Source organism: Ostrea edulis, chromosome 6 (genome assembly GCF_947568905.1).
Source record: "Ostrea edulis chromosome 6, xbOstEdul1.1, whole genome shotgun sequence".
NCBI lineage: Eukaryota > Metazoa > Mollusca > Bivalvia > Ostreida > Ostreidae > Ostrea > Ostrea edulis.
Genome location: NC_079169.1, coordinates 4,625,689 through 4,651,814, shown reverse-complemented (window position 1 = coordinate 4,651,814; position 26,126 = coordinate 4,625,689). Strand labels below are relative to the sequence as shown.

Genomic DNA, 26,126 nt, shown 5'->3' with positions numbered 1-26,126 from the left:
TAGATATACAGGATCCATTGTTCAAAACATATATATATATATATATATATAGTGTATTACGTGTATATATAGTGTACTACGTGTATATATAGCGTACTGCGTGTATGTATAGTGTGCTATGTGTATATATAGTGTACTACGTATACATATAGTGTACAACGTGTATAAATATACATGTATATAGTGTACAAGGTGTATATATAGTGTACTACATGTACATGTTTACAATGTACATGTACATTTAAATCTGCACACAAGGAGTTTTATCATTTTTGTTTTTATATGTTCCCAAGAAATTGCTTGTTATTTACTCTGATGACCAGCATTTAATCGGGACAAATTGTTTCTTCCTGAACCCACTCAACACCTTCACCAGTCAGCTGACTAATGTTGTGACATCAATTTTATTACGAATACGTATTACAAGTCTACTATGATGTCATATGGTATGAAATTTAAACAATGAGCGGCATATTTGTTAGGAAAAATGTAAAAACAAATGATATTATCACCATTTTAATACATTTTATTGTATTTTAAAGCAATTCCTTCCACATGTATTACTCAGTATACCAATGCAGAGCACAGATTTACGTCTGACATTATCTAACGACATGCTATTTGTACATTTTTTATCAGTGATTACTATCATTTTGATTAGTTTTTAGCTCAAAAAATAACATAATATCTATAGCTGACCACGGATATGATGCAGGTGACCCAAATTTGCCATTACGCATACGTCTATATTTAATGCTCATTAGCTTCGCTTTGCGTTCACACAGCTAATGTGAAGTAAATTTGATTTGCATTACAGCGAATTACAAAAGACCGGTTGAGTTTTCAATCGCCTGCTGGATTGATCAATAGACTTTACAATTTGGTCAGCCAAGAATCACATTTGGTCTGAATTTAGGTCACAAAGTTACTCAAGCGTAGATTGCTTTTACAGGTAAATCGGAGTTGATTTCAGTGTCTTTTGCAGCTATTTCCCTATGAATTTTTTTTCAAAGTGAACATCAGTTAAATCAAATTGAATATATTTTTCTCTCAGATATACATTTGATTACTTTAACATGTTTAATTAAAGGTGCACTCTCTCTCTCTCTTTGAAACATTATTTCAAGTGTTTTTAAATCAATAAATTTGGAATAAAATCAAATTTGATTATATTTTTCTTTCAAAAATACATTTGATTACTTTAAGTAAAGAAAAGGGTGTATTCTCTCTCTCTCTCTCTCTCTCTCTCTCTCTCTCTCTCTCTCTCTCTCTCAAATACATTTTTTTATTGATTAAATTGAACTTTTCTAAACTCTTATCAATTTCACTTTTTAAAAAATTTCATTAGACATCTCACAAAGTGTCCACATGTACATGTACCATTCGTCTGTTTGTCAATCTATATTTGAGGTCATTCCATTCATATCATACAAAGAAAACTTCCAGAAAACTCTTCTATTGTTACTGTTTCTGACCAATAGAATTCTTGTTGTTATAGCTAAACCATTTAGGTTCAGTCTTCTACTCTATTTATAGTTTTTAGGGTTGGTTAGTGCACATCTATCTTTGGGAATTTTACAACATCTATTCAGCTTATAACCATGAAAAAAATAAGATGGAGAGATATTTTAACAAAGAAATTATTAACTTATACAATTAGAGAAATTCTTTTTCCTGAAATAATCAGTAAAACTGAAGTAAATTATCTTATTTATGGGGTTGTCACTCACACTGAGAAAAAAAAAGTTGTCAATTTTTTTGTCATACCTGAGTAACTTTGTGACCTAAATTCAGACCAAATGTGATACTTTGCTGACCAAATTGTAAAGTCTGTTGATCAATCCAGCAGGCAATTGAAAACTCAACCGGTCTTTTGTAATTCGCTGTAAATCGTGACGTAAATTTCAATTCAAAATAAGCTCATGCGAATTAAATTCTTTGTGTGAATGAGGCATTATTGAGCCAATAAAAGAAATCTTCCATGCACATTTGATTTGCACCTGTTTTTGATTTCATTTTATTTTATTTCATTTTACTTGTAACACACAATTTGATTGGTTCATTAGACTTTATAAACATTCTGTATATCGTATAAACAAATCTCTGTGTATTCCCACTGCATGATGTTCTAGGAATGATGTCACAATATATTTGACTGTACTGTTTTCATTTGTTGCTATGCCAATATTTTTCTGCATTATGTAAAATTCATATTTTCTTTAAAATGTTTATCGAAAGATATTAAATGGAATTTTCTAAATTAAATTATAAGGAATGAAAGTAATTTTTGCTCATTTTATGCGATATATACTAAGTTGGGACAGTTAACATGAATACTTAAATTGTTCCAACTTACCTTTAATCGTATGTGAGGAAAAATTACTTTTATTCATTAAAAAAATCCACCTAGATGAAGTTGGGGAGAGGAAATGACGTATTGCATGTATCAGTATTGGTTTTGGTATCGCCCATAAAGGGACTGGTTCACGGTTTTTGAAAAAAATATTTTCATTTTTTATGTTAAACGTTAAAAATATAACTGATTTAATGTTGATAGCCAAAAGGTTTACCTTCTGAACGCAAGAATAAAAGAAAATTTTAGCCTTAAATCTGTTATGTAAATAAGGACTCGAGTCTTTTCATGTAAACAAACAAACCAGTGAAATGTTTATTTTGTAATATAAAGCATCTTAATTTTGCATACTCACAAATTTTAACTTTTAGATGACACAGTTTACCCATAGAATGCTTGAAATGTGAAAGATATAATAAACTTAGATCAATATCCATTTCTTTTGAAAATTTCGGAAACAATAACATGCTGCAATCTTTGTTTACAAAACAAATAATAAACTCTCTAAAATGAGCTTCTGTGATGATGTATAACCTTAATTTTCATGTAAAATCTTTTAAACACATCAGACAATAGATTTTGATCATTGAAAATAAAAAACAAAAGTTTGGGGGAAATCGTGAATCAGTCCCTTCAACGTTGTGTCCTTAGTTAAGCCATTATGCGATGAATCCAAACTTGTATCTAGATATATACAATATAACTATACAATATAACTATGGATATGCCGTGCATGTTTTTTTTACCAAATAAGAATTATTTCACTGCAGACACCCTGAAGGACAGATTAAAGAAGTTTGACTCCCCGCCTGAGCTGATATCCACCACTATAAACACTCTTTCCAAGGTAAGCAAGAAAAAATCCTGACTGAGTTTCTAGACGCCCATGTACATCTAATTATCTGTGTAACGTAACTGTATTTGTTATAAAGTTGTGTGAAGCGAAAGCAGAGGCTCTGGGATTAATTAGTGAACGGGAGATCTGGTGCACCGAGCTGTTGACATCATGTGACAAGTACCTGTCCAAAGTCATTCTTCAACAAGATGGTATATAAATAGTTTGTGTTGCTAAATACTGCCAAGATCAGTGATGTGTAAATCTTTTAAAACAGTAATGTAATAGCTCAAAGACCATGCACACTCAACATTATGTCATTGGTAATACATTTGTGTCTGGTACAAGAAAGTTGAAGTATATTTAATTTGGATGGTATTTGTCTGTTACAAAAATGTTGAATTATATTTGATTTGTAAATTGATTTTGGAACCATTTTATATTAGGTGGTGCAGTAAATGAAGATCTTGCAATACGCCACCTGTTTACTCTGGGAGAAATTGCTCAGTTGTGTCCTGCCAGGACACCTAAGCGGGTCTTCTTGATTGTCCAGAGTATGGTGGCAGCTCCCTGTATAACCACGACTCAGACTGTCTTATCCTCTCAAGGTAGGCTTCAGTGTGGTCACATTTTCTCTTGCATTTCTATGCCCCCACCCCCTGATCTGTTTTTTGTCTGTCTCTATGTGTGTTAGCAACTTCAGACTTGATATATATACATGTATATATATATACATGTATATATATATATATATATATATATATATATATATTATTACTACAGTAACTTGATCCGAAGAGTTGGATCAGGTCAAATTGACTGGTGCGGATCATCAGATCACACGAAGCGTCGAGTTTGATCTGATGATCCACGCCTGTCAACGAGACGTGATCCAACTCTTCGGATCAAGTTACTGTAGTAATGATAAATTTATTATATACCCCTATGCATTTTAAACCCACATTTATAAGACAATAAATGTAATCCAAATTATCAAAAACACAGACATACAGTGAAATTATGTTTTGTGTACGCAGTTTTGTTTGTGATGCGGTCAATATTTTCCACAAAAAACGTTGCGTTGATGCATTGTGACGTTATCAGTTTCAAAGGATACTGATATGGAATCAGAAAACCACAATGTGTGATCCAGAAAACCGGATCACACTCTGTGAAATCCATAGTATCAAAAAACGAAACATTGATGGGTATATAATAAAACTTTTGAACAATATGAGAAACAGATTTTATATTTAGTAAATTTAAAGATCAATGTCAAATCTATGTGACTGATTAAGGTCAATATCAATCATGAAAGTCAAGGTCAAAATTTGCACATTTGAATGTTGCCAAGCTTAGGGTTTTCTCAAACACATCTTAATTGGGATGTTTACTATTTTATATACATATTTACATACTAGTGTGAGGACGGGTAAGCTGTTCATGTAAGTACACAATAACAGGAAGTTACATCAGACTACTCTACATGTACAGGAATTTGAATCTTTTGATTGTAGCACCATCTGATAACTGTAATAGTGGCTCGTCACACGATAACTCTAATGGAGACCACAGTGGAGACTCTAATCACAATACTGAGGTAATACCAACGTAACATTGAATCTATCTCACAAACTGATATCAGCTCACCCCAACAGGTCAAATCCAATCTTACCCATTAACGTGATTGTTACAGGCCCAAACATCTGGATCCTCCCAGCAAACTCAGTTTACCCAGTTCACTCAGCTGACACAGTTCAGGGGGTCGAGAATGTCCAACAGGATCAGAGCTTTTGCCTTTATTGCACTCGGTAAGTCACATCAACGAAACACTGAAAAATCAAGTTGTACTCAGAATAGGTATACTGTTGGGTTAGTACATGTAAATATAGTACGTGTATGTTGCTGTACTCCGTGGAAATGTAGAGTATATACCTGATATTCATGTACAGTATGTTGCATTCACAGGCAAGCTGTGCTTACAGAATGCAGACTTGGCTAAGAAGTGTGTGGCAGCACTGGCTAGAGAGCTGGAGATTTCTGATGACCCGACCATTAGGAACAATATTGTCATCATTCTGTGTGACTTATGTGTTAGGTTGGATATCGATTCATTTCTCTGAATTTTGATGTTACTGAGTTGGTTTCACAAAGAATTGATTGGATGTAACAGATCTCACTTTTATGTCTTAGATACACAACAACAGTGGAGCTGTACATGCCCAGCATTGCAGCTTGCCTAAAGGATAGTGCACCACTCGTTCGTAAGCAGACTCTCATCCTGATCACGCGACTGCTACAGGTAATCTGACTCTCATCCTGATCACGTGACTGCTACAGGTAATCTGACTCTCATCCTGATCACGCGACTGCTACAGGTAATCTGACTCTCATCCTGATCACGCGACTGCTACAGGTAATCTGACTCATCCTGATCACGCGACTGCTACAGGTAATCTGACTCTCATCCTGATCACGCGACTGCTACAGGTAATCTGACTCTCATCCTGATCACGCGACTGCTTCAGGTAATCTGACTCTCATCCTGATCACGCGACTGCTACAGGTAATCTGACTCATCCTGATCACGCGACTGCTACAGGTAATCTGACTCATCCTGATCACGCGACTGCTACAGGTAATCTGACTCTCATCCTGATCACGCGACTGCTACAGGTAATCATACTCTCATCCTGATCACGCGACTGCTACAGGTAATCTGACTCTCATCCTGATCACGCGACTGCTACAGGTAATCTGACTCTCATCCTGATCACGCGACTGCTACAGGTAATCTGACTCTCATCCTGATCACGCGACTGCTACAGGTAATCTGACTCTCATCCTGATCACGCGACTGCTACAGGTAATCTGACTCTCATCCTGATCACGCGACTGCTACAGGTAATCTGACTCTCATCCTGATCACGCGACTGCTACAGGTAATCTGACTCTCATCCTGATCACGCGACTGCTACAGGTAATCTGACTCTCATCCTGATCACGCGACTGCTACAGGTAATCTGACTCTCATCCTGATCACGCGACTGCTACAGGTAATCTGACTCTCATCCTGATCACGCGACTGCTACAGGTAATCTGACTCTCATCCTGATCACGCGACTGCTACAAGTAATCTGACTCTCATCCTGATCACGCGACTGCTACAGGTAATCTGACTCTCATCCTGATCACGCGACTGCTACAGGTAATCTGACTCTCATCCTGATCACGCGACTGCTACAGGTAATCTGACTCTCATCCTGATCACGCGACTGCTACAAGTAATCTGACTCTCATCCTGATCACGCGACTGCTACAGGTAATCTGACTCTCATCCTGATCACGCGACTGCTACAGGTAATCTGACTCTCATCCTGATCACGCGACTGCTACAGGTAATCTGACTCTCATCCTGATCACGCGACTGCTACAGGTAATCTGACTCTCATCCTGATCACGCGACTGCTACAGGTAATCTGACTCTCATCCTGATCACGCGACTGCTACAGGTAATCTGACTCTCATCCTGATCACGCGACTGCTACAGGTAATCTGACTCTCATCCTGATCACGCGACTGCTACAGGTAATCTGACTCATCCTGATCACGCGACTGCTACAGGTAATCTGACTCTCATCCTGATCACGCGACTGCTACAGGTAATCTGACTCTCATCCTGATCACGCGACTGCTACAGGTAATCAGACTCTCATCCTGATCACGTGACTGCTACAGGTAAACAGACTCTCATCCTGATCACGCGACTGCTACAAGTAATCTGACTCTCATCCTGATCATGCGACTGCTACAGGTAATCTGACTCTCATCCTGATCACGCGACTGCTACAGGTAATCAGACTCATCCTGATCACGCGACTGCTACAGGTAATCAGACTCATCCTGATCACGCGACTGCTACAGGTAATCTGAGATGTAGAGATTGTACAAGTGATGTACTATAGCAATTTGTGATATACCTAAAAATAATTTGCTATATAAAACGAATTAGGGCTGTTCCATTAAAACATGAGGTACCCGGGGACGGCAATTAAAAAAAAATCTATGGGTGCTTGTCATTGGTAGAAAATTGCATATATGGTGGGTACCTACTGCCAGAAAACTGCATCTGTGGGTGGTTGTTTTGATAAAATCTTTATTTTTTACCGAAACTGAGAGGAATGCAACAAGAGAAGGGATGGGTTGAAAGTAGAATGTGAAACGAACGCCGTTTTCTGTCTTCATTTTATCTCGGTCGATGAGGTTCCGCGATCCGGTTATCGTTTCCGGTTTGACTCTAAAATTATAGCAACCGGAAATTAAGATTATCTCCCTTGTCCAAAATGGAAAACGAAACGTGCTCGTGGTCCAATGAAACGGTTTTTGATTTTTTCTAGCTGCAATAATGTAGCCCTGTCCAATTTTTTTTTTATTCTGACGTTTTCGGGATGAGGCTACAATTCCATAGGATCTCCGTAATGGTGCAAAATAATTTTATGAATAACCGATAATAAACTCTGCACTGTGTATTAGTCCCAAATGTTGTTTACAAATTACACCAAAAGGAGTACCAACTTTGTGCTCAGGCATGTCTAATAAAGGTGTTTTTCATTAAATATAATGTTCAGCATGCAAAGTTCTTCGTCTGCTCCGCCATGCTTGTTATCGCGAAATCTCGTAGGTGGATCTAATGAAAAAGCTAAACATTGACAATCGGCGCGAAAATGTAGTTACTTGAGCCACTTCGACAAAGAAAGGAAAATCATATTGTTGCAGAAAGAATTTACACTCTGCTGTTCGGTTTTTAACTTGATATTAAATTCAAACCTTTTCAATACCGACAAAATAGCTTTCGCCTCCATACTTGTCCATTGATGTAAATACTACTTTATATGACATATGCAAATGACTTGACCATCGGAAGTTGAAACTTCAGTACATCAAACATGGCACACAAATATGAATCGAGAAATTGGAATTTATCGAAATTGTTGAAAACGGTAGAATAGAGCCTCACAAATCTTAAGTTGCAGGTTGTAAATTTATATATTGACTAAGAAACATAGAATATCATTTTATTTACGTAAAGAGACACATTTTCTTGTTTTTTAATACTCAAAATACTAGTCAATTTTAAAACTTTTAATAGTTGTTTTTGAACATTTACAATACTAGACTTTTTATGAACAGGTAGACTTATAAAATTAATTTAGTTCATCATGTTTAAGAAAGACAGTCTTGATAAAATAAATTGATGGTTCTATGATCAAGCTTCATTGATGGCCAATTATTTGAATGGTGATGACACCCAAGATACTCTTCTTCTCTTTACTATCATGCTTGGGAACATTTGAAAATAGACCTCTATTCAGGGGTTATAAATAGTCATTCATACATATTGAATTTAAAGAAAAAGTGTATTTCACATTTATTTCACTTCTATGGGTGGTGCCGCACTAACTAAAATTGCTTCTGTGAGTGGCCCCTCATTACATTTTTATGCTTCTATGGGTGGTTACCCAAATTTTAAAGTGCCTTCCCCGGGTACCTCATATGTTTTAATGGAACAGCCCTTAGGATTTAGAACCAATACTTTAACTGTTAAACCAATTCTCACACTCGTGGTCTGTTGACCAGTCAACAGTTTTCGAGCTGTTGAACGGGCAATAGTCTGTTCTATTTCTATTGGCTATATGTAAGTCACGTGGTTCTTGGTCTGGTGCTTTGTTTACGTAATGGCATGGTTCACTGATTTGACTGATGATAAAATAAAGGATTTATTAGATGACATGCAGAACAGAAACACAAAAATGAAATTATTAATTAGGATATTTGGTATGTTTTCTTTTAAACTAGTGGATGCATTGATAAATGTATGCAATCACTCTTCTGTTAAAAGTTCAAAGTCAACAAACTGTACATCTAGTAAAAACAACCTTAGAAATTAAGGTGTATAACAAAACAGTTATAGACTGTCCTTGAACCCAGTCAATAACTATATTATTATCACCTGGCAATGAATTACGAGCGGGACCGGGTGAGAGAGTGTGTGTGTAACACTAGTAGACACTCTACAGGCCACATTTTTTGATTGATTGATTTGGAACTTCACAGGTAGCTTCGTTATCAAGAAAAAAACATTTTGAGGTCAAATATCAAGGTCACTATCATGGGACTTCATAGCAAAAACTTTTTAGACACTCATTGCGAGGGGATATGCCCACTTTAAAATAATATAACAATACAAAAATAAAATACATGCACTGCTTAAACAAATTTGATATTGAAGACGTTTTGATGTACATTATAGGAGGACTTTTTGAAATGGAAAGGGGCACTCTTCTTCCGGTTTATTACCACTGTACTAGACGAAAAGAGGGAAATTGCAGAATTTTGTAAGTACACACGTGGAGATGTCGTCTTAGTTGTACATTTGAAGTACATCACTTTTCATGCAGTGCTACTTACATTGTAGCAGAATGAATGAAGAGATATGATGTAGTTATTCTTTTTTAGCTGAATATTGTCTCATTCATGTCCTGCTACAGAGGAAACCAGCCATGTTCTCTAACCACTTCATGGAGTGCATCTTCCATTTCAACGCCTATGAGGGTCACTCTGGTAATTTGATAAAGCATGCTCTCTTTTTATTTACTTGGAGAAATTTCCAAGCTGAGGAAGAAAAATGCTGTTCATTAAAGATGATGTTTCATGCCCATGCTATGAAATGGCGAGGACATTTACATTTTTTTCCCCCAGTCCATCTTCCATCATAGTTGTAGTTTTCCAGTCTTAGCTGCAAACAAACTATTATACGCGTGCCAAAAATTTTCCCAAGATTTACGAGAACATCATCATTGCTAATACTTCTCGTCTTGAACCAGTCCTTTGATGTTTCTTGAATGTTTGAGATCATCTTTAGTTGCGAAATTTAGTTGCCGCAAACCAGTTCATCACTGGTAAATCATGAAATAATAATGAATGGTTTTATATAGCGCTTTTTCCAGCGTATGCTGCTCAAAGCGCTTTACAATGCATTATTACCCCGGCAGACCTTATATCAATCTAAAACTTTCTCAGCCTCCTAGGAAGCATACAGTGCAAACTGCCATTACAGGCGCCAAAGCACTAACAATATCTTTCACTGTCTACAGCCAGGTACCACTTTTACACTTGGGTGGAGTGAGGAAATTCATGTAAATTGCCTTTCCCAAGGACACAACGTCGGCCCTGCCGTGGCCAGGACTCGAACCCACGACCTTTCGGTCGCGAGTCAGACGGCCTAACCACTAGACCACTGACGCCATATAAATGAATGTGGCATTTATATACGCGCCAAGTAAAGTCGTCACAAATAAAAGTTGGTTTACATAATTTCGCTGCAGATGAATGTTGTCTCACAAACTTAATGAAATGAAAGCATGATGTGTAGTTGTGTATGACTGAATTACAATTCAAGTTTTTACTCCAAATTATCATTTTTCAAAGGAGTTATGGCCCTTAGACTTCGAGAGAAAAAAATTAAGAGTTCAGACAAAGCTAATTTTTTCATGGCGATTCATGGTATGAAGCAAAATAGATTTCAGGTTTTGGTGATTAAAGTTTAAGGTCATAGTCGCTGGTTTGAAGCAGGGAAGTCAGTCACAACACATGTATATCAATAGCTCAGGAATGAAGGTTTTGCAATAACAAATTCACAGCAAATTACTCTTAAGGCACTTCACAACAGTAAGAAATTAAATGGCATAAGATCTTATATCTGCAAAATTATCAAAATAAAACACTCAAATTATTAAGATCAATAATTTTTTGGTATAACTCTAAATGGGTTGATGATTGAGACATCACTCACAATACACATGTAACACTTAAGTTTCTTGTGTATGAGTTATTGAATTTTGTATATTGTTTCTTTTTTGTAGCCTATAATAAATTTACTCAAAATGAGAGGGAAAAGAAAATATTTTCGTTGCGAGGGAGTGCTAAAGAAAGGTAAATTACCCATGCTCCTACTTTCTGTTAGAAGAAGAGATATCCGTGATTGAGGTGTATCATATCAAATGTGTTTGAAAATCGGATAGTTTTCTACATACATGTACATGCGGGTAAACAGAACAATGTAAACACACAAAACACAATACGTCATATTGAATTGATGTTGGTGTTTGCTTTCCACTGACAGGGACAGACTGAAGTTGTATACTTTTATGCTGGAACACATGACAGATGAACAGAGATTTCAGATGACTGCCAAGATCTGCACAGAGGTAAACATTTACAACAGATAGAAGCTAAGTCAACCATCTTTCACATGGGGCCTAAATGCAATTTACATCAGGCAGATTTGTGCAATTCATGAGAACGTGACTTTCAGATTTTGGGTGGAGTGGTCGATAATGTCATACCACTGGACAATACTAGTTCATCTCTACTCAAAGATGCCCTAGCTATCCTTAGCTGTAAGGTAAGAGGCACTAGTATCTCCTACACAGTAGATGTAACACTGTGTGCATTTTCAGTACTAAAAGAAAATGACATTTGGTAAACGATTGAATGAAAATTATGTATCATTGCTAATTACTGCTACAGGAAATTAAGTTGTCCTCCCTGAAGACCAAGCCACAGGAAGATGCTGGTGGAGATGAACAGGAAATGGCAGCCATTGTCATAGCAACCGCCAAAAAAACTCTGATTTCACAGGTAATTTACAACTGCCAATGGAACCTGTAAATTGCACATACTGTAAATATACACTTGATGGTACAGGTATGATATACATTTGTATGTATAGTGTATGACATTGAGTTATCATTTGAAATTGTTTCAGGTGGTGAAGAAAAATGTGATAGAAAACATTGTTCCTATAGTTGTGTCACTGAAACACATGGTAAGTTCAATTTCATTTCCAGCAATTTTAGTTCTTTCATCATAAATAATATTTTCCAAAAAAAAAATATCTTTATCAAAATATAAGCATGGTAATTTTTGTATTTTAGTTACCTAAATTCTTTGGATAACCCGTATTTGTACATGAGTGTTATACTCGTACAAGTGTAAATGTGCATTTCACATTGAAATACATTCACAATACAAAGCAACTGATACATTGGGGGGGGGGGGGGGGATATTTTGTGTATCTTTGGTGTAAATTACCACTGTGTAAATGTAAAATTTCCAGGTTTTGTGCAGTAATGGTGATAGTTGGAAGTTGAAGGGAGTAGGTTTTACATGTATGTGCCTATGAATATTGTATATGTATTTTATACAGCTGGAGAAACACAGGTCACCAGTTCTGAAAGATCTAATGTACTATTTGAGGGAACTTATGCAGGACTATAAGTCAGAAGTGAAAGGTACATCTTATACTTTACACATGTCCCTCAATGGTTCAGAAGTTAAACATAGTACTCTACAAATTCAGTAAAGTTTCTGCTAAATTCTGAATTTTAAAAAAACATTCTTTTTTTGTTTGAAATTTGAAGACATTCTGTCAGCTGACAGACAACTCGCTAAGGAGATAGAATTTGATCTGAGGAAATTTGAAGAAGAACAGGAGGAGATTAGAAGATGTCAGGATCAACAGAATACAGTACAAAATCTCCAGGTATGGTCAAATACATGTCATTGTTTACCCACTGTCAGAATACAGTACAAAATCTCCAGGTATGGTCAAATACATGTCATTGTTTACCCACGGGCAGAATACAGTACAAAATCTCCAGGTATGGTCAAATACATGTCATTGTTTACCCACGGGCAGAATACAGTACAAAATCTCCAGGTATGGTCAAATGCATGTTATTGTTTACCCACTATCCTTAAAGGACACATCGCATGTTTTTAAACTTTTTAATTTTTTCAGCAAAATTAATTCATTTCATGCCTAAAACTACTTTACATGTGTTTTAAAAGAAACAGTTTGCGTAGTTTTCGAGTTTGATAGCGATGAAATTCAAATCTTGCAATATGCATATTTTCTTCGATATTTTACGCGCCATTATATGTGACGTCATATGCGACCTCGAGCGAGAAGATTTGAAAACAGTTGTTAGACATTTCATAAACAGATTAGATTTAATTGACAAACAAACAATTATCACATTAACGGCTTGTAAATAACACTGCATTGGGTCGTTTTGTGCCGTTTAAGGGTGTACTTGCTGTCAGTAGAGATGATTTGGACTGTTTTTTTTCAATTTTCGAAGGAAGGTATGAGGGACAAGACGTGAATATTTTTTGTCGGCACAACGACTTTGCCATAAAAAACCCCCAGTAGAATTTGTCCCTGTACTTTTTCAAACAAGCTCTTGGACAAAGACGTATATAAACTGCGAGAAAATGGTTCTATCGAAGCTTCGCACTGTTACATATAGGCCTACCGCATATGCATTCCGTTCTGCTCTCAAATTCAATACACACTCGCACCAACTGACCTTCACCTTGTAACAACATATAGACAGAACTTTGCTAGCAGTGTCTACCAACTGGTAGTTTTAAAAACGAAATTTAAAGATAAAAGATAATAGAACTTTCAATTATAAATAATAAAATATGATATTTCCCAACTTTGAATTGAATTATAATGCTTTCATTTTTTTTTTTAAGGAACGCGTACGTGTTTACAACAACAGCACGCCGCGCTCCCACTTCCTAAGTAACAACGTGTAGATAACAAAATATAATGATTAATAAAATTGCTTGAATAAAATGATTTAAAAGTATTGTGATTTTCACAATAAGTTTGATAATTTTTATTATATTTTTTTCCCCGAAATGCACCCGTGACAGTAGGCCTAGTTGTCAATGCTACATAATCGTATTATAATTTAGGCCTATCTAACTTCTCCAAAAATAAATTTTATAATAATTACACTGTTTGTTTTAGAAAAGCAACAACGCTAATTACAGTTGTTTACAGAAATGGCATTCCCAAATAGTGTTTAGACAGTGATCCCATGTAAACATTATTTATTCGCAAATTTAGGCAGATTTCATATTCGCTTTCCTCGCTACATTTGGGTCGCTATTTGTATGCACTGGTGGCTAAAAGATATAAGACTCGGGAAATTTGTCAACATCGAAATAAATGTTATCCATGGTAAATAAATTAGGCCCCTAAAACCCGAGTTTTTAAAAATATCTAACACTACTATTACAACAAGTTGATCGACGAAGGTCGCATATGACGTCACTGTACCACGTGACTACCTATCTAATTAACTAGGCTTTTTGAAATCGGGGCTTAGATTTAAGTCCGTATTGTGGCAAATTATCGCAATACTTCAGTGAACGAACTATTACAATTAATTTCTATAAGCATAAGGAAGACAAAATGCAGATAATTCTGTATACTTTGAAAACACGAGATGTGTCCTTTAACAGTGTTTCTTTAGACGTGAACTGTGTTGAAACCCATAGTCAGACCCTGTAAATGTATCACAAAAGGGGATAAAATCCATTCATGCTTAAAATTGGTGGATACCTGAATCAATGGGGCACAAGACAATCTTGATCAATTCCATAGGAATGTTTATACTAGCAATTACTGGATGTGGAGAAACAGGATTTTACAAAATCTGATAAAAGAAGATAAGTTTATTCCAATTTTGGGCCCAGAGGGCATAACAGCAAGACAGCTTATAAAGAAGAAAATACACATGTATATATTGCTATAAATCTACTTCATATGGACAGTCTGCCATTGTGCATACAAACTTTGAGTGTTAATCTGTTTTGCTGTTGATGCGACAGTGCACTACATTAATAACACTGCATATGTTGTCAATTGAACAAACACTTCTATCTGATACTGAAGAAACACAATGTAAATGTGTCAGCAGGACCACATGCATTTCAAATACTTGTTAAACCAATATAACTGTTTATGTATGTAGGAACCAATATAACTGTTTATGTATGTAGGAACCAATATAACTGTTTATGTATGTACAATATAGGAACCAATATAACTGTTTATGTATGTAGGAATGCCTGGGAATAGTCAAAACTGGTTGATCCTTCTCTTTCTCTGATCATACCTAGTCAACAAATTAATAGTGCCTGGTCAACAAATTAATAGTGCCTAGTCAACAAATTAATGGTGCCTGGTCAACAAATTAATAGTGCCTGGTCAACAAATTAATAGTGCCTGGTCAACAAATTAATAGTGCCTAGTCAACAAATTAATGGTGCCTGGTCAACAAATTAATAGTGCCTGGTCAACAAATTAATAGTACCTGGTCAACAAATTAATAGTGCCTGGTCAACAAATTGATAGTGCCTGGTCAACAAATTAATAGTTACTGGTCAACAGATTAATAGTGCCTAGCCAACAAATTAATAGTGCCTTGTCAATAAATTAATAGTGCTACAAGTGAAAACAGTACTTGAATGTTTAGATTCTCACTATACATGTAAATCTAACAATGTGAATTAAACCTTTGTGAAAAATTTAGAATTACTTACCCTTATGTAGTAAAAAATTATTTTCGGGGGAATTGAATGCATAGTTATGTATTACTACGTATGTCTCGATTTACAATTTGGGGAAATGCCTCTGTATAAATTCTGTAAGAGAGCACTAAATCAAAAGGCATGTCACAAGACTATCTTTATGCCATCTTGCCTTGTCAGATTTATAAGGAAAACGTCATTATGTCGGACACCATGAATAATTGTGCAAGAGAAGAATGTATTTGATGTTGAATACTGGTGTAGAATCCACATCGGAAACCTACAGTCTACTTAGCGACCGTCTACTGCTCACTGTGAGTCTACTTAGCGACCGTCTACTGCTCACTGCGAGTCTACTTAGCGACCGTCTACTGCTCACTGCGAGTCTACTTAGCGACCGTCTACTGCTCACTGCGAGTCTACTTAGCGACCGTCTACTGCTCACTGCGAGTCTACTTAGCGACCGTCTACTGCTCACTGTGAGTCTACTTAACGACCGTCTACTGCTCACTGTGAGTCTACTTAGCGACCGTCTACTGCTCACTGTGAGCGGTAGCATGACAAAAGCATGACAGATCGTTGGTTTCTGACAATGCTGTAGAGTTATTCAATACTGAATCTTTCTTGATCAGGAAACACCAGGGTCTAGTCCACGGCCAGTGGTGGCAGGACCTGAGTCCAGGTCTCCCCAGATAACACCGCTGTCACGGCCCCCAGAGGCAGCCAGGTCACCCTCCAGCAGCCCCCGGGTTCAACGTCCCACAAGGTACGTGTGATAAATTTACCGAGAGCTGAACGTCTGGTTGATATATTTATTTAAAACACTTTCTTTATAAGTAGTGTAAGCATTATCCTATAACATCTATGATTTACAGGCCTAGTACCCCAGCACCTGTACAACAACTGAACAAGACATCACCTATACCAGCAAGTCCTGCACTCAGGGACATCGCAAGGTTACTGAAATATTTTGATTCTTTTAGAAGAAGATCAGTGCAGCAAAACATTATCTTTCTTTTTCATAAATTCAAACTTATTATAACTGAGAAAATAGAGGGAAAATCCTTCTGAAAGAATCAACGACATACATCTGATGTTGCAGAAAAAGTTTAAGATATAGAATACACATAAGATTGTTTTTAAACCAGTTTGCTTCTTCTGCAGCAGAGATCAGTCACTGTCCACTTTGGCTATTCTGAATTCGGCCAGAAAAGCTTTCCTGAAAGCCAAAGACAGCAGCACCAGTGGACCGGGTTTGGGTAGCAGGCGGAAATCCTGCCTGGTCACCACCGAAAAATCATCAGAGCAAGAAGAGACTCCACCCCTAACAGTGCGGGTAAATAACAAAATAATGCTGATTTTTTAACTCCGTGAAATCTTAAAGTACATGCTACCATGATACATTGTAGTTTCTTTTTGCAGTTTAGATAATGAATATCTGTATATGTAAATCAGATGACTATATTGTAATTCTCTGCAAATCGAAACCTAGAATTACAAACTGCAGCTACTGTATACCATGAAAATTTTGTCCCCTTTTCGTTCATCTCCATCCTAAGTGGGCAATATCAAATCGTGGACATATTTTCAAATTTGCTCATTGCTCTTATGCAGCAATAAATGCTTCTGGGCGAACTTAATGTGGAACAGAATTGTTACAGTATTACATATAGATTTAACTGTTAAATAACAGGAATTTATAGCAGTATTACATACAGATTTAACTGTTAAATAACAGGAATTTATAGCAGTATTACTGTACATACAGATTTAACTGTTAAATAACAGGAATTTATAGCAGTATTACATACAGATTTAACTGTTAAATAACAGGAATTTATAGCAGTATTACTGTACATATAGATTTAACTGTTAAATAACAGGAATTTATAGCAGTATTACATACAGATTGAACTGTTAAATAACAGGAATTTATAGCAGTATTACATACAGATTTAACTGTTAAATAACAGAATTTATAGCAGTATTACATACAGATTTAACTGTTAAATAACAGGAATTTATAGCAGTATTACTGTACATACAGATTTAACTGTTAAATAACAGGAATTTATAGCAATATTACATACAGATTTAACTGTTAAATAACAGGAATTTATAGCAGTATTACATACAGATTTAACTGTTAAATAACAGGAATTTATAGCAGTATTACATATAGATTTAACTGTTAAATAACAGGAATTTATAGCAGTATTACATATAGATTGAACTGTTATGCCCTTTGTTAAACAGCAGGGATTTATAGCATTGGTCCCATACATGAACATGTATGTCTGTTTAGTGTTAATAAACTATTCATGATGGGTGTTCAACTTTTATAGCTTTACAAATGTATACCCAGACTTCATTTTTAAAGTAGCAATGCAGCTGTAGACGAGGGATAGTGGCTTAGCTTTCATTTAAATAACACCATTTTGTTCCTTGTTCAGTTTTCAGAAGATTTACCATCAGAAACCACAGACAGTGCATCCACCCCACCCCGTGCCACGAGGGCCACAAACAGGGCCATCAGCACCCCCACTGGTATATACTCATAGCTCACATTATTTAGTGTATCTCGTGCATTGTAATTTTCATCTACTGTGTAATAGTGAACATCAAATCATTCCTCAACAACAGCACTCACTATCATGCATTTCATTTATTACAGGAGCAAACTTTGAGAGTAAGTCAGATTTTGTGTGTATTGCACGGAAACGATATCCGACATGTATTCTGTTGACTTGTGTTTTTCGTAATTGACACAATTTTACTCCAGTAATTGGTTTTGAGTCTTAGCTTGACGGCTTAATTATCGCCCTTTGTTGTTGACATCTGTCACATTCTGCTATAGTTGTAGCACTGTGTGTTGGTGTGGTCTTCCGCTTCATTACTTTGTTTGTTTTTATGTGCAGTAATTTAGAGTGGTGATGGAAATCAGAGGCCTTATTGATCAATGTACTTTTTTCCTAAAGATAAGAAATGCTGAAGATTTATGCTGCTTACAAATTTTCTCAGTGATGGTTTTCATAGATAAGAAATCTTCCTGGTTTAGTGCATACTGATGATCAACGTAGAGTATACCTATAAATTAGATATACTTGGTAGTGGCCAAAACGTAGAATTAAATTTCTTTTTTCTGATTTCGATATTCAGCCATGCTTAGATGAAGCTGAAACGGAAAATCCACTGGTCTGCATCTGCTGTCCATTAACATTGAACATTTTTAACTTCTTTTTGGTATAAAGCATCTCTGGGACAAGGGGGATATAAATTGTAAATTTCAAGACTCCTACACCCCTAGGACCTTAAGGGTGGAGCAAAAACTGCCAAAAATTTATCAATTTTGAAAAAGTCTTCTCTACAATTGCCATCTTCGCTTGCCAAAGGTGAAGAGGAACACCGTGTATCGTCACCCTTGGGTAGTGAAGATGTACAATTGCATGTGTAAGAAAAACTAAATACATAGTCATGTAGAGGAGGAAGGCAGATTCCTGGGGTAGAGGTTCTGACTCTAGTGTGGGGCCAAACTTTGTATATAGTATTTGTATAAACATTGTAAAAACATCTTTAATGCTACTGATACTAAATTGAAACTAAATGGGTTTTTAAGATGAACAGTTAGCCCTTTACCAAAATTGTAAATTTCTAGTTAGAATAATCTGCGTCTCGGGACAGGCCCTCACTGGGTCCATAGGACATTATCATTTTAACAATAGAACATTCTATCTAGTAAATTTCATTATCCCAGGAGTAGGGGTACTAGAATGGGGGAGAAAATGGTCAGTGATTAAATGTGTTAGCAAATTGAACAGTTTGAACTCCTTGATAACTACCATTTCATTTCTTTTCAAATTTGGTACGAAGCATCTTTAATGGGACAAGGTGGATATGAATTTTGGGGCAAAAACTTACAAATTATTGACCAATTTCCAAAATTCTTCTCTACCACATATCTCTAAGAAAAACTAGATGTATAGTGATGTTGAGCAACGAGACCCCTACCACTAATGTAAAGGATTGTATATTGTTTAAAGTCCCGGTCGAGAATCTTTCACTCATATGGAGACGTCAACATTGCCAGTGAAGGGCTGCAAAATTTCGGCGTTTATGGCCATAGAGCAGGGAGGGATCTTTATCGTGCCACACCTGCTGTGACACGGGACCTCGAGTTTTTACGGTCTCATCTGAAGGACCGACCCAATTAGTCACTTCTTACGACAAGCAAGGGGGTACTGAAGACCTATTCTAACCCGGATCCCACGGGACTGTAAAGGAAAATCATGCATTGTCAGCTAAAAATCGTTTCCTATTGCCTTTAAGTTGATGAGCAGTAAGTGCCAATTCTTATTGTATTCTATGTAGAAAATTTTAGAATCTTTGAATTTTTCTGCCATTACTAGATCTCATCCTTTGGGATAAAACTTGTGTAGTTTTTAAATTTATTTATATTTGGTTGTGAAAATAAAGATTTTATTGATACAGGTACATGAACCTTGTTTCAATAGGTATTTCAAGGGATCTATGACTTTATATGTCATAGACAATGTTAATTACTCATTTATTAGAAAAAATGGGGTGTACAAAGTTTCATAATATCTCTTTTCATGCCATAAATCACAAATAAAGAAATATACATATACACTGTATATTCATAGCTATCTGCACACAAACTTCATCTTCATCCATGAATTCTTTACTTTCAGGATTTAAACGTCTTTATTTTCTGTTTTTGGCCTTCCCATCTTTGGTTCTGATGTCATTCCCTCCACAAATCTCTTGTGCCATTTACATGTAAACACTAGTGCCCTGCTAACATTCCAGAGATCTGATGTAATTTCCCATCTCCCAATTTCTTCAAGTGGGAGGGGGGAGGGCATTTAAACCTCGATCAACACAATATTTTTTTATTTCTTGTGCACCATGAATTCATTAATATCATTCAAGATTTCATTAGTATTAATTTGAGTGATATACTTAATACGAAACTAGTTACTTTCATCTAACTGAGTGGTACAAAGAAAATATCTACTTCTTTTTGTACGTGCACCAGATCTCTTTTTATTCAGTTTCTGTAACATCTCATTTATCTCTTTTATTACTTAAAATTTTACATTTCTATATAGAATAAGTAAAAGCTTTTCTTATGTTAAAAAAATCTTTTGGATTTGATGCGTATTTCAAACATTATTAATGTCGTCTACAACTTTTTGGGACAACCCTCGAACATAAATGTGTTTTGTATTTTTGCACCAATAACCCAATTTTGTTTACATGTAACTTTAGGAAAAGCAATCTGTGTGTATGTGAATTAGTTAACTATCTTTCTACAAGTCTAATATACTGTGCTGTTTCATGATGTAGTCATTCTTACATTTATCTAGGATTGATTTTGATTGACATGCATATACAGGGTACACGTGTTGGAGAAACCATTTGTCCTGTACTAATGCAAATACGAAAGTTGTCCGTTATTAGCTCACAGCTCAAGTGAGCTTTTCTGATTGAACTTTGTTTATTTTATGTTGTTGTCTATGTAAACTTTTTAAATAATTTCATCTCCAGAATCACTGGGACAGTCTCATACAATTTTGACCTATAATCATCAACGGGTAGTGCAGATTCAAGTTTGTTTTAATTGTAAAGCCAGATGGAAGGTTGGGGCTTCAACAGGGGGTCAAATTTTTATATAGGAAATTGAGATGAAAATTTTCATCTCAAGAACCACTGGCTATGAATATTTATATTTGATATACAAGCATTCTAATGTAGTACAGATTCATATTAATCTACTAAACCCCATCAAAAGGACAGAAAGTCGCAGATGATACAAATTACAAATGTAAATGGTATAATTTATACGATAAAAAATTACTATATAGGGTTAGGCTTTAAAGCAATCTAATTAAAATCAGACTTCTATGATCCGTGCCGTATACTCTGCGTAAGTATTGTAGCGATTGTGAGCGTATTCTAGGATCTGATTTTAATTAGATTGGGCTTTAAAGTTTTAAACAAGAGTGCATAGGAAATTTGAAGAAGAAAAATTTCAAGGTACCAAGACCACAATTATTTATATGAATATGCAAATGTTCCCAAGTTGTCATTTTAAGTCGTTTTTAATTAGATTGGGCTTTAAAGTTTTAAACAAGAGTGCATAGGAAATTTGAAGAAGAAAAATTTCAAGGTACCAAGACCACAATTATTTATATGAATATGCAAATGTTCCCAAGTTGTCATTTTAAGTCGTCCCCCCCCCCCCCCCCCCCCCCCCCCAATGAACCCTGGGGTGGGGTTAAAATCAAGGATAAAATTTAACATAATATGTTAAATAATTTAGGGGGCAAATTCCTTTAGAATATTTTGAAAATCTTCTCCAGAACAGAAAGGCCAGTTAGTCATATTGAAATCAAGCATATCCATGTTTTGCGAGTTCAAATATGGTCAAGTCATATTCCAATGGGGCTAGGATGGGTCATGATGTGGGGTAAAAAAAAAATTGCCATCGAATTAAAGAGTAAAAATCTGCTGAACAACAGCAGGGCCAGGTTACTCAGGTGAGCACTGTGGCCTGTAGGTCTTGTTTGACACTGTCACTTTCTCCCTGTTGTTTAGAAATTTCAACAGAATATATTCCGTATGTTATAGTTTAATCTTCCTATAATTTGTCTTGAAATAGATTTAACACTCTACTTGTCTGAAATGGAATGTGCAGTTATTTTCTTGTGATGAACAAACTAAATTTTATCATACCCCATGCAACGAGTTGCGTAGGATATAATGTTTTTGACCTGTCTGTCAGTCCCTTTCTTGTCAGCGTGAAACTTTGTAGTAAATAAGGACACGCTGTGTAAATGTGCATATTCCCAGAAAATTCTGATTCAATAATTTTTATGGGAGTTATGTCCCTTTTGAACTTAAGAATTTCGAGCCCATCTTTCCTCTTGTCAGCACAACTCCTCCAAGACCGCTCAACAGAATTTCATAAAACTTTGTAGTGAATAAGGACACACTGTGTAGATGTGCATATTCCCAGGAAATTCTGATTCATTAATTTTTAGCTCACCTGAACCGAAGGTTCAAGTGAGCTTTTCTGATCACATTTTGTCCGGCGTCCGTCTGTCTGTAAACTTTTCACATTTTCATCTTCTTCTCCAGAATCACTGGGCCAATTTCAACCAAACATGGCCAAAAGCATCCTTGGGTGAAGGGCTTTCAAGTTTGTTCAAATGAAGGGCCATGTCCCTTTCAAAGGGGAGATAATCACAAAAATGCAAAAATAGGGTGGGGTCATTTAAAAATCTTCTCAAGAACCACTGGGCCAGAAGAGCTGAAATTTACCTGAAAGCTTCCTGACATATTGCAGATTTAAGTTTGTTCAAATCATGGCCCCCGGTGGTAGGATGGGGCCACAATAGGGGATCAAAGTTTTACATACAAATATATAGGGAAAAACTTTAAAAATCTTCTTCTCAAGAACCACTAAGCCAGAAAAGCTGATTTTTACATGAAAACTTTCTGACATAGTGCAGATTCAAGTTTGTTCAAATCATGGCCCCCGGGGGTAGGATGGGGCCACAAGGGGGGACCAAAGTTTTACATACAAATATATAGGGAAAAACTTTAAAAATCTTCTCAAGAACCACTAAGCCAGAAAAGCTGAGATTTACATGAAAGCTTCCTGACATAATGCAGATTCAAGTTTGTTCAAATCATGGGCTCCGGGGGTTGGATGGGGCCACAATAGGGGATCAAAGTTTTACATACAAATATATAGGGAAAAACTTTAAAAATCTTCTTCTCAAGAACCACTGAGCCAGAAAAGCTGATTTTTACATGAAAACTTTTTGACATAGTGCAGATTCAAGTTTGTTCAAATCATGGCCCCTGGGGGTAGGATGGGGCCACAAGGGGGATCAAAGTTTTACATACAATTATATAGTTAAAATCTTTTTCTCAATAACCACAGAGTCAGAAAAGCTGATATTTACAAGAAAACTTTCTGACATAGTGCAGATTCAAGTTTGTTCAAATCATGGTCCCCGGGGGGTAGAATGGGGGCCACAAGTGGGGGGGGGGGGTCAACGTTTTACATACAGATATAGGAAAAAGCTTTAAAATCTTTTTCTCAAGAACCATTGGGCCAAAGAAGTTGACATTTACCTGAAAGCTTTCTGACATAGTGTAGATTCAAGTTTGCAAAGGGTAGTTTGGGCCATAATAGGGACTAAGGTTTTACATGCAAATATATATGGAAAGTCTTCAGATATGGGCCAAGATGACTCAGGTGAGCGATGTGGCCCATGGGCCTCTTGTTCTGGGAGATGTGCCCCTTTTGAACATAGAACTTGTGCCAAAATATATTGTTAACAACTTGTGTCAAACTGGTTTCACACAGAGTTCGTGAAAACTTTTTTTCTCTGTCAGACGTTTGGACTCATAACTCTGAGAATCTTATCAGTCTGAACAATGTCGTGGAATTGTAAGTAACAAATTGCATAAAATTGAGCAATGAATAAAAGTATAATCAAATTCAATTCCATGGAATTTGTCTTTGAAATTGACATTGTTTAAAATACCTTTTTTCAAATTGAAAACTCCTGTTCCATAATCCCAAAATGCTGTAATTCAAAGGAACATTAAGATGTAGAGGAAAGCATATAAAAGACTACTAAAAATTGATGACATGGATGACTTTTGATTTTAGAAATGATAATGTATGCTTTTCTATACATCTTGTGTTGTATTTTGCCTGAGTTTATTGTGACTTTTGACTTGTTGATACATGCAACAATCAAATACTGAAAAGAACTTCAAATTAATGAAATTATCTCTTTTAAAATCCTATTATCATCAATTTTTAATCAATTAATTTACGTGTATCCAGTTACATGTATGAATTCGTCTGATTGCCCATCAGTAATGCATAGGCTAGCATTACCATTCATTATGTGAGGCATTGTCAAGCAATGTTGGAGCATCGGGTATGTGAGCTTGCACTTTTTTTTCATTATTGCAGGTGTGCTGGACAACATAACATTTCACATTGACCAAAATGTGACTCTAATTCCCCCCTCCCCGATCCCTTCCTCCATACCCATCAGAGTCTATCCAGCTGACAGCACTTCAGGTAAGATGCCGGAGAAAACAGTCAATACAAACGATAATTCAGTAGACATGTAAATGAGAGTGTGTAGAAGTTTGTAAGATGAATCGAGGTACGAATGTAAGATGTCTTATCATTATTGTGTTTTGACTTTTTCCTTCAGCCCCTCCCACATGTGTTAAAGGGAAAGACAACCGAAACAAGGACTTCATCTACATGTTTTCCCCCGACAAGCCGTAAGTTCAGTAACCGGTGTACATTTTATTATCTTCCTACAATATATTATGTCTAAAGGCATTTTTGAGTAGCTAATCTGACTTGTGTGCAAAGAAAAACAGACTTTGAATCCACTAATTAAGACACACTAGGGTAATTTATTGGTGTTGTCAGGTTGATGTAGTATTTTTTGTGTATCGGTATTTTCTGAATGCTGTAGTTACATTTTATATACTAGTACTGGTATTTTACAATTGTGTTTTGAGTATTGTTACAGTTCTATAAGAAATAAGTAATGTTTTTTAACATGATACTATGAAGTGCCAATGCTTTGCCAGTATATTCTTTGATGTCATTAACCAGCAGCGCAGTTACAGTTCAAATCATCATGTTCATTGATGAGACACAGCCCTCACAATTCTTTGTTAAGTAAACAAGGCTTGCACCATGTTCTTGTTTACATATAGATTGCTTAGAATATAATATCATGTTTAAACAAAACATTAGAATATGTTCAATTGTGTTCAGAATTAACTTGGAAATTAAGAAAAAAACTTCTTTAAATGAAATCTGTACCAGTATATTTAACCCATATAAACAAAAAACATTTCACAAGCCTTGTTTACATAGCAAAGAATTGTGAGCTGTATATCTCTCTTGTAACTCGATAATGGAATTCAAATTTCTGACCATCCTAAATATCGTAGTTAAGCATTGTAAACATTAAAATTGAAAGAAGTAAGATATATATATTTTCAGCTTAAACCGTGTCCATGTTCCTTTAAGGACAATAGGTCATGTTCCTTTAAGGACAATAGGTCATGTTCCTTTAAGGACAATAGGTCTCTTGTTCTCAGTTGCTGTGGTTATGTTTGTGCGTTGGCATTTTTTATTTACTGTAGCAATGTTTTGATATTTTCAGGTTGCCAAAACCCAGAAAATGGAATGTGACGTCACCTGTAAGTGTAATAGATTGGCATTGAAAAGAATTTTCCATTTCTTATTGACAACGATTTTCAGTAAAACTGGTCCTGGTGAATTGGTAACATTCATCCCTCGGTCTGGTAAAAGCCTCCTCTAAACCTCTTCAACTTAGAACCTTTTATTTTGTGTACATGTTGTACGAATATTTCTATTTGATAAAAGTATAGATAATATTT

At 35.9% G+C, this 26,126-nt stretch overlaps 1 protein-coding gene across 3 annotated transcripts in view; it reads left to right on the top strand.

Moving 5' to 3' along the window:
* LOC125646009 (condensin-2 complex subunit D3-like) overlaps nt 1-26,126 on the top strand; it is a 70,749-nt gene that overhangs the window by 42,972 nt on the left and 1,651 nt on the right. Inside the window, exons 25-48 of one of the 3 annotated variants that reach the window (XM_056141324.1) lie at nt 3,124-3,200; nt 3,286-3,400; nt 3,635-3,796; nt 4,706-4,788; nt 4,885-4,999; nt 5,157-5,286; nt 5,382-5,490; nt 9,499-9,583; nt 9,705-9,809; nt 11,111-11,180; nt 11,371-11,455; nt 11,563-11,652; nt 11,778-11,888; nt 12,016-12,075; nt 12,457-12,541; nt 12,671-12,792; nt 16,274-16,407; nt 16,517-16,597; nt 16,809-16,977; nt 18,095-18,188; nt 18,316-18,330; nt 24,664-24,774; nt 24,914-24,986; nt 25,889-25,925. In XM_056141324.1, coding sequence (XP_055997299.1) covers nt 3,124-3,200; nt 3,286-3,400; nt 3,635-3,796; nt 4,706-4,788; nt 4,885-4,999; nt 5,157-5,286; nt 5,382-5,490; nt 9,499-9,583; nt 9,705-9,809; nt 11,111-11,180; nt 11,371-11,455; nt 11,563-11,652; nt 11,778-11,888; nt 12,016-12,075; nt 12,457-12,541; nt 12,671-12,792; nt 16,274-16,407; nt 16,517-16,597; nt 16,809-16,977; nt 18,095-18,188; nt 18,316-18,330; nt 24,664-24,774; nt 24,914-24,986; nt 25,889-25,925 — 2,318 coding nt within the window. Of the gene's footprint in view, nt 1-3,123; nt 3,201-3,285; nt 3,401-3,634; nt 3,797-4,705; nt 4,789-4,884; nt 5,000-5,156; nt 5,287-5,381; nt 5,491-9,498; nt 9,584-9,704; nt 9,810-11,110; nt 11,181-11,370; nt 11,456-11,562; nt 11,653-11,777; nt 11,889-12,015; nt 12,076-12,456; nt 12,542-12,670; nt 12,793-16,273; nt 16,408-16,516; nt 16,598-16,805; nt 16,978-18,094; nt 18,189-18,315; nt 18,331-24,663; nt 24,775-24,913; nt 24,987-25,888; nt 25,926-26,126 lie in introns of all 3 variants that reach the window. The other 2 variants (XM_056141323.1, XM_056141325.1) reach the window with 2 other exon arrangements.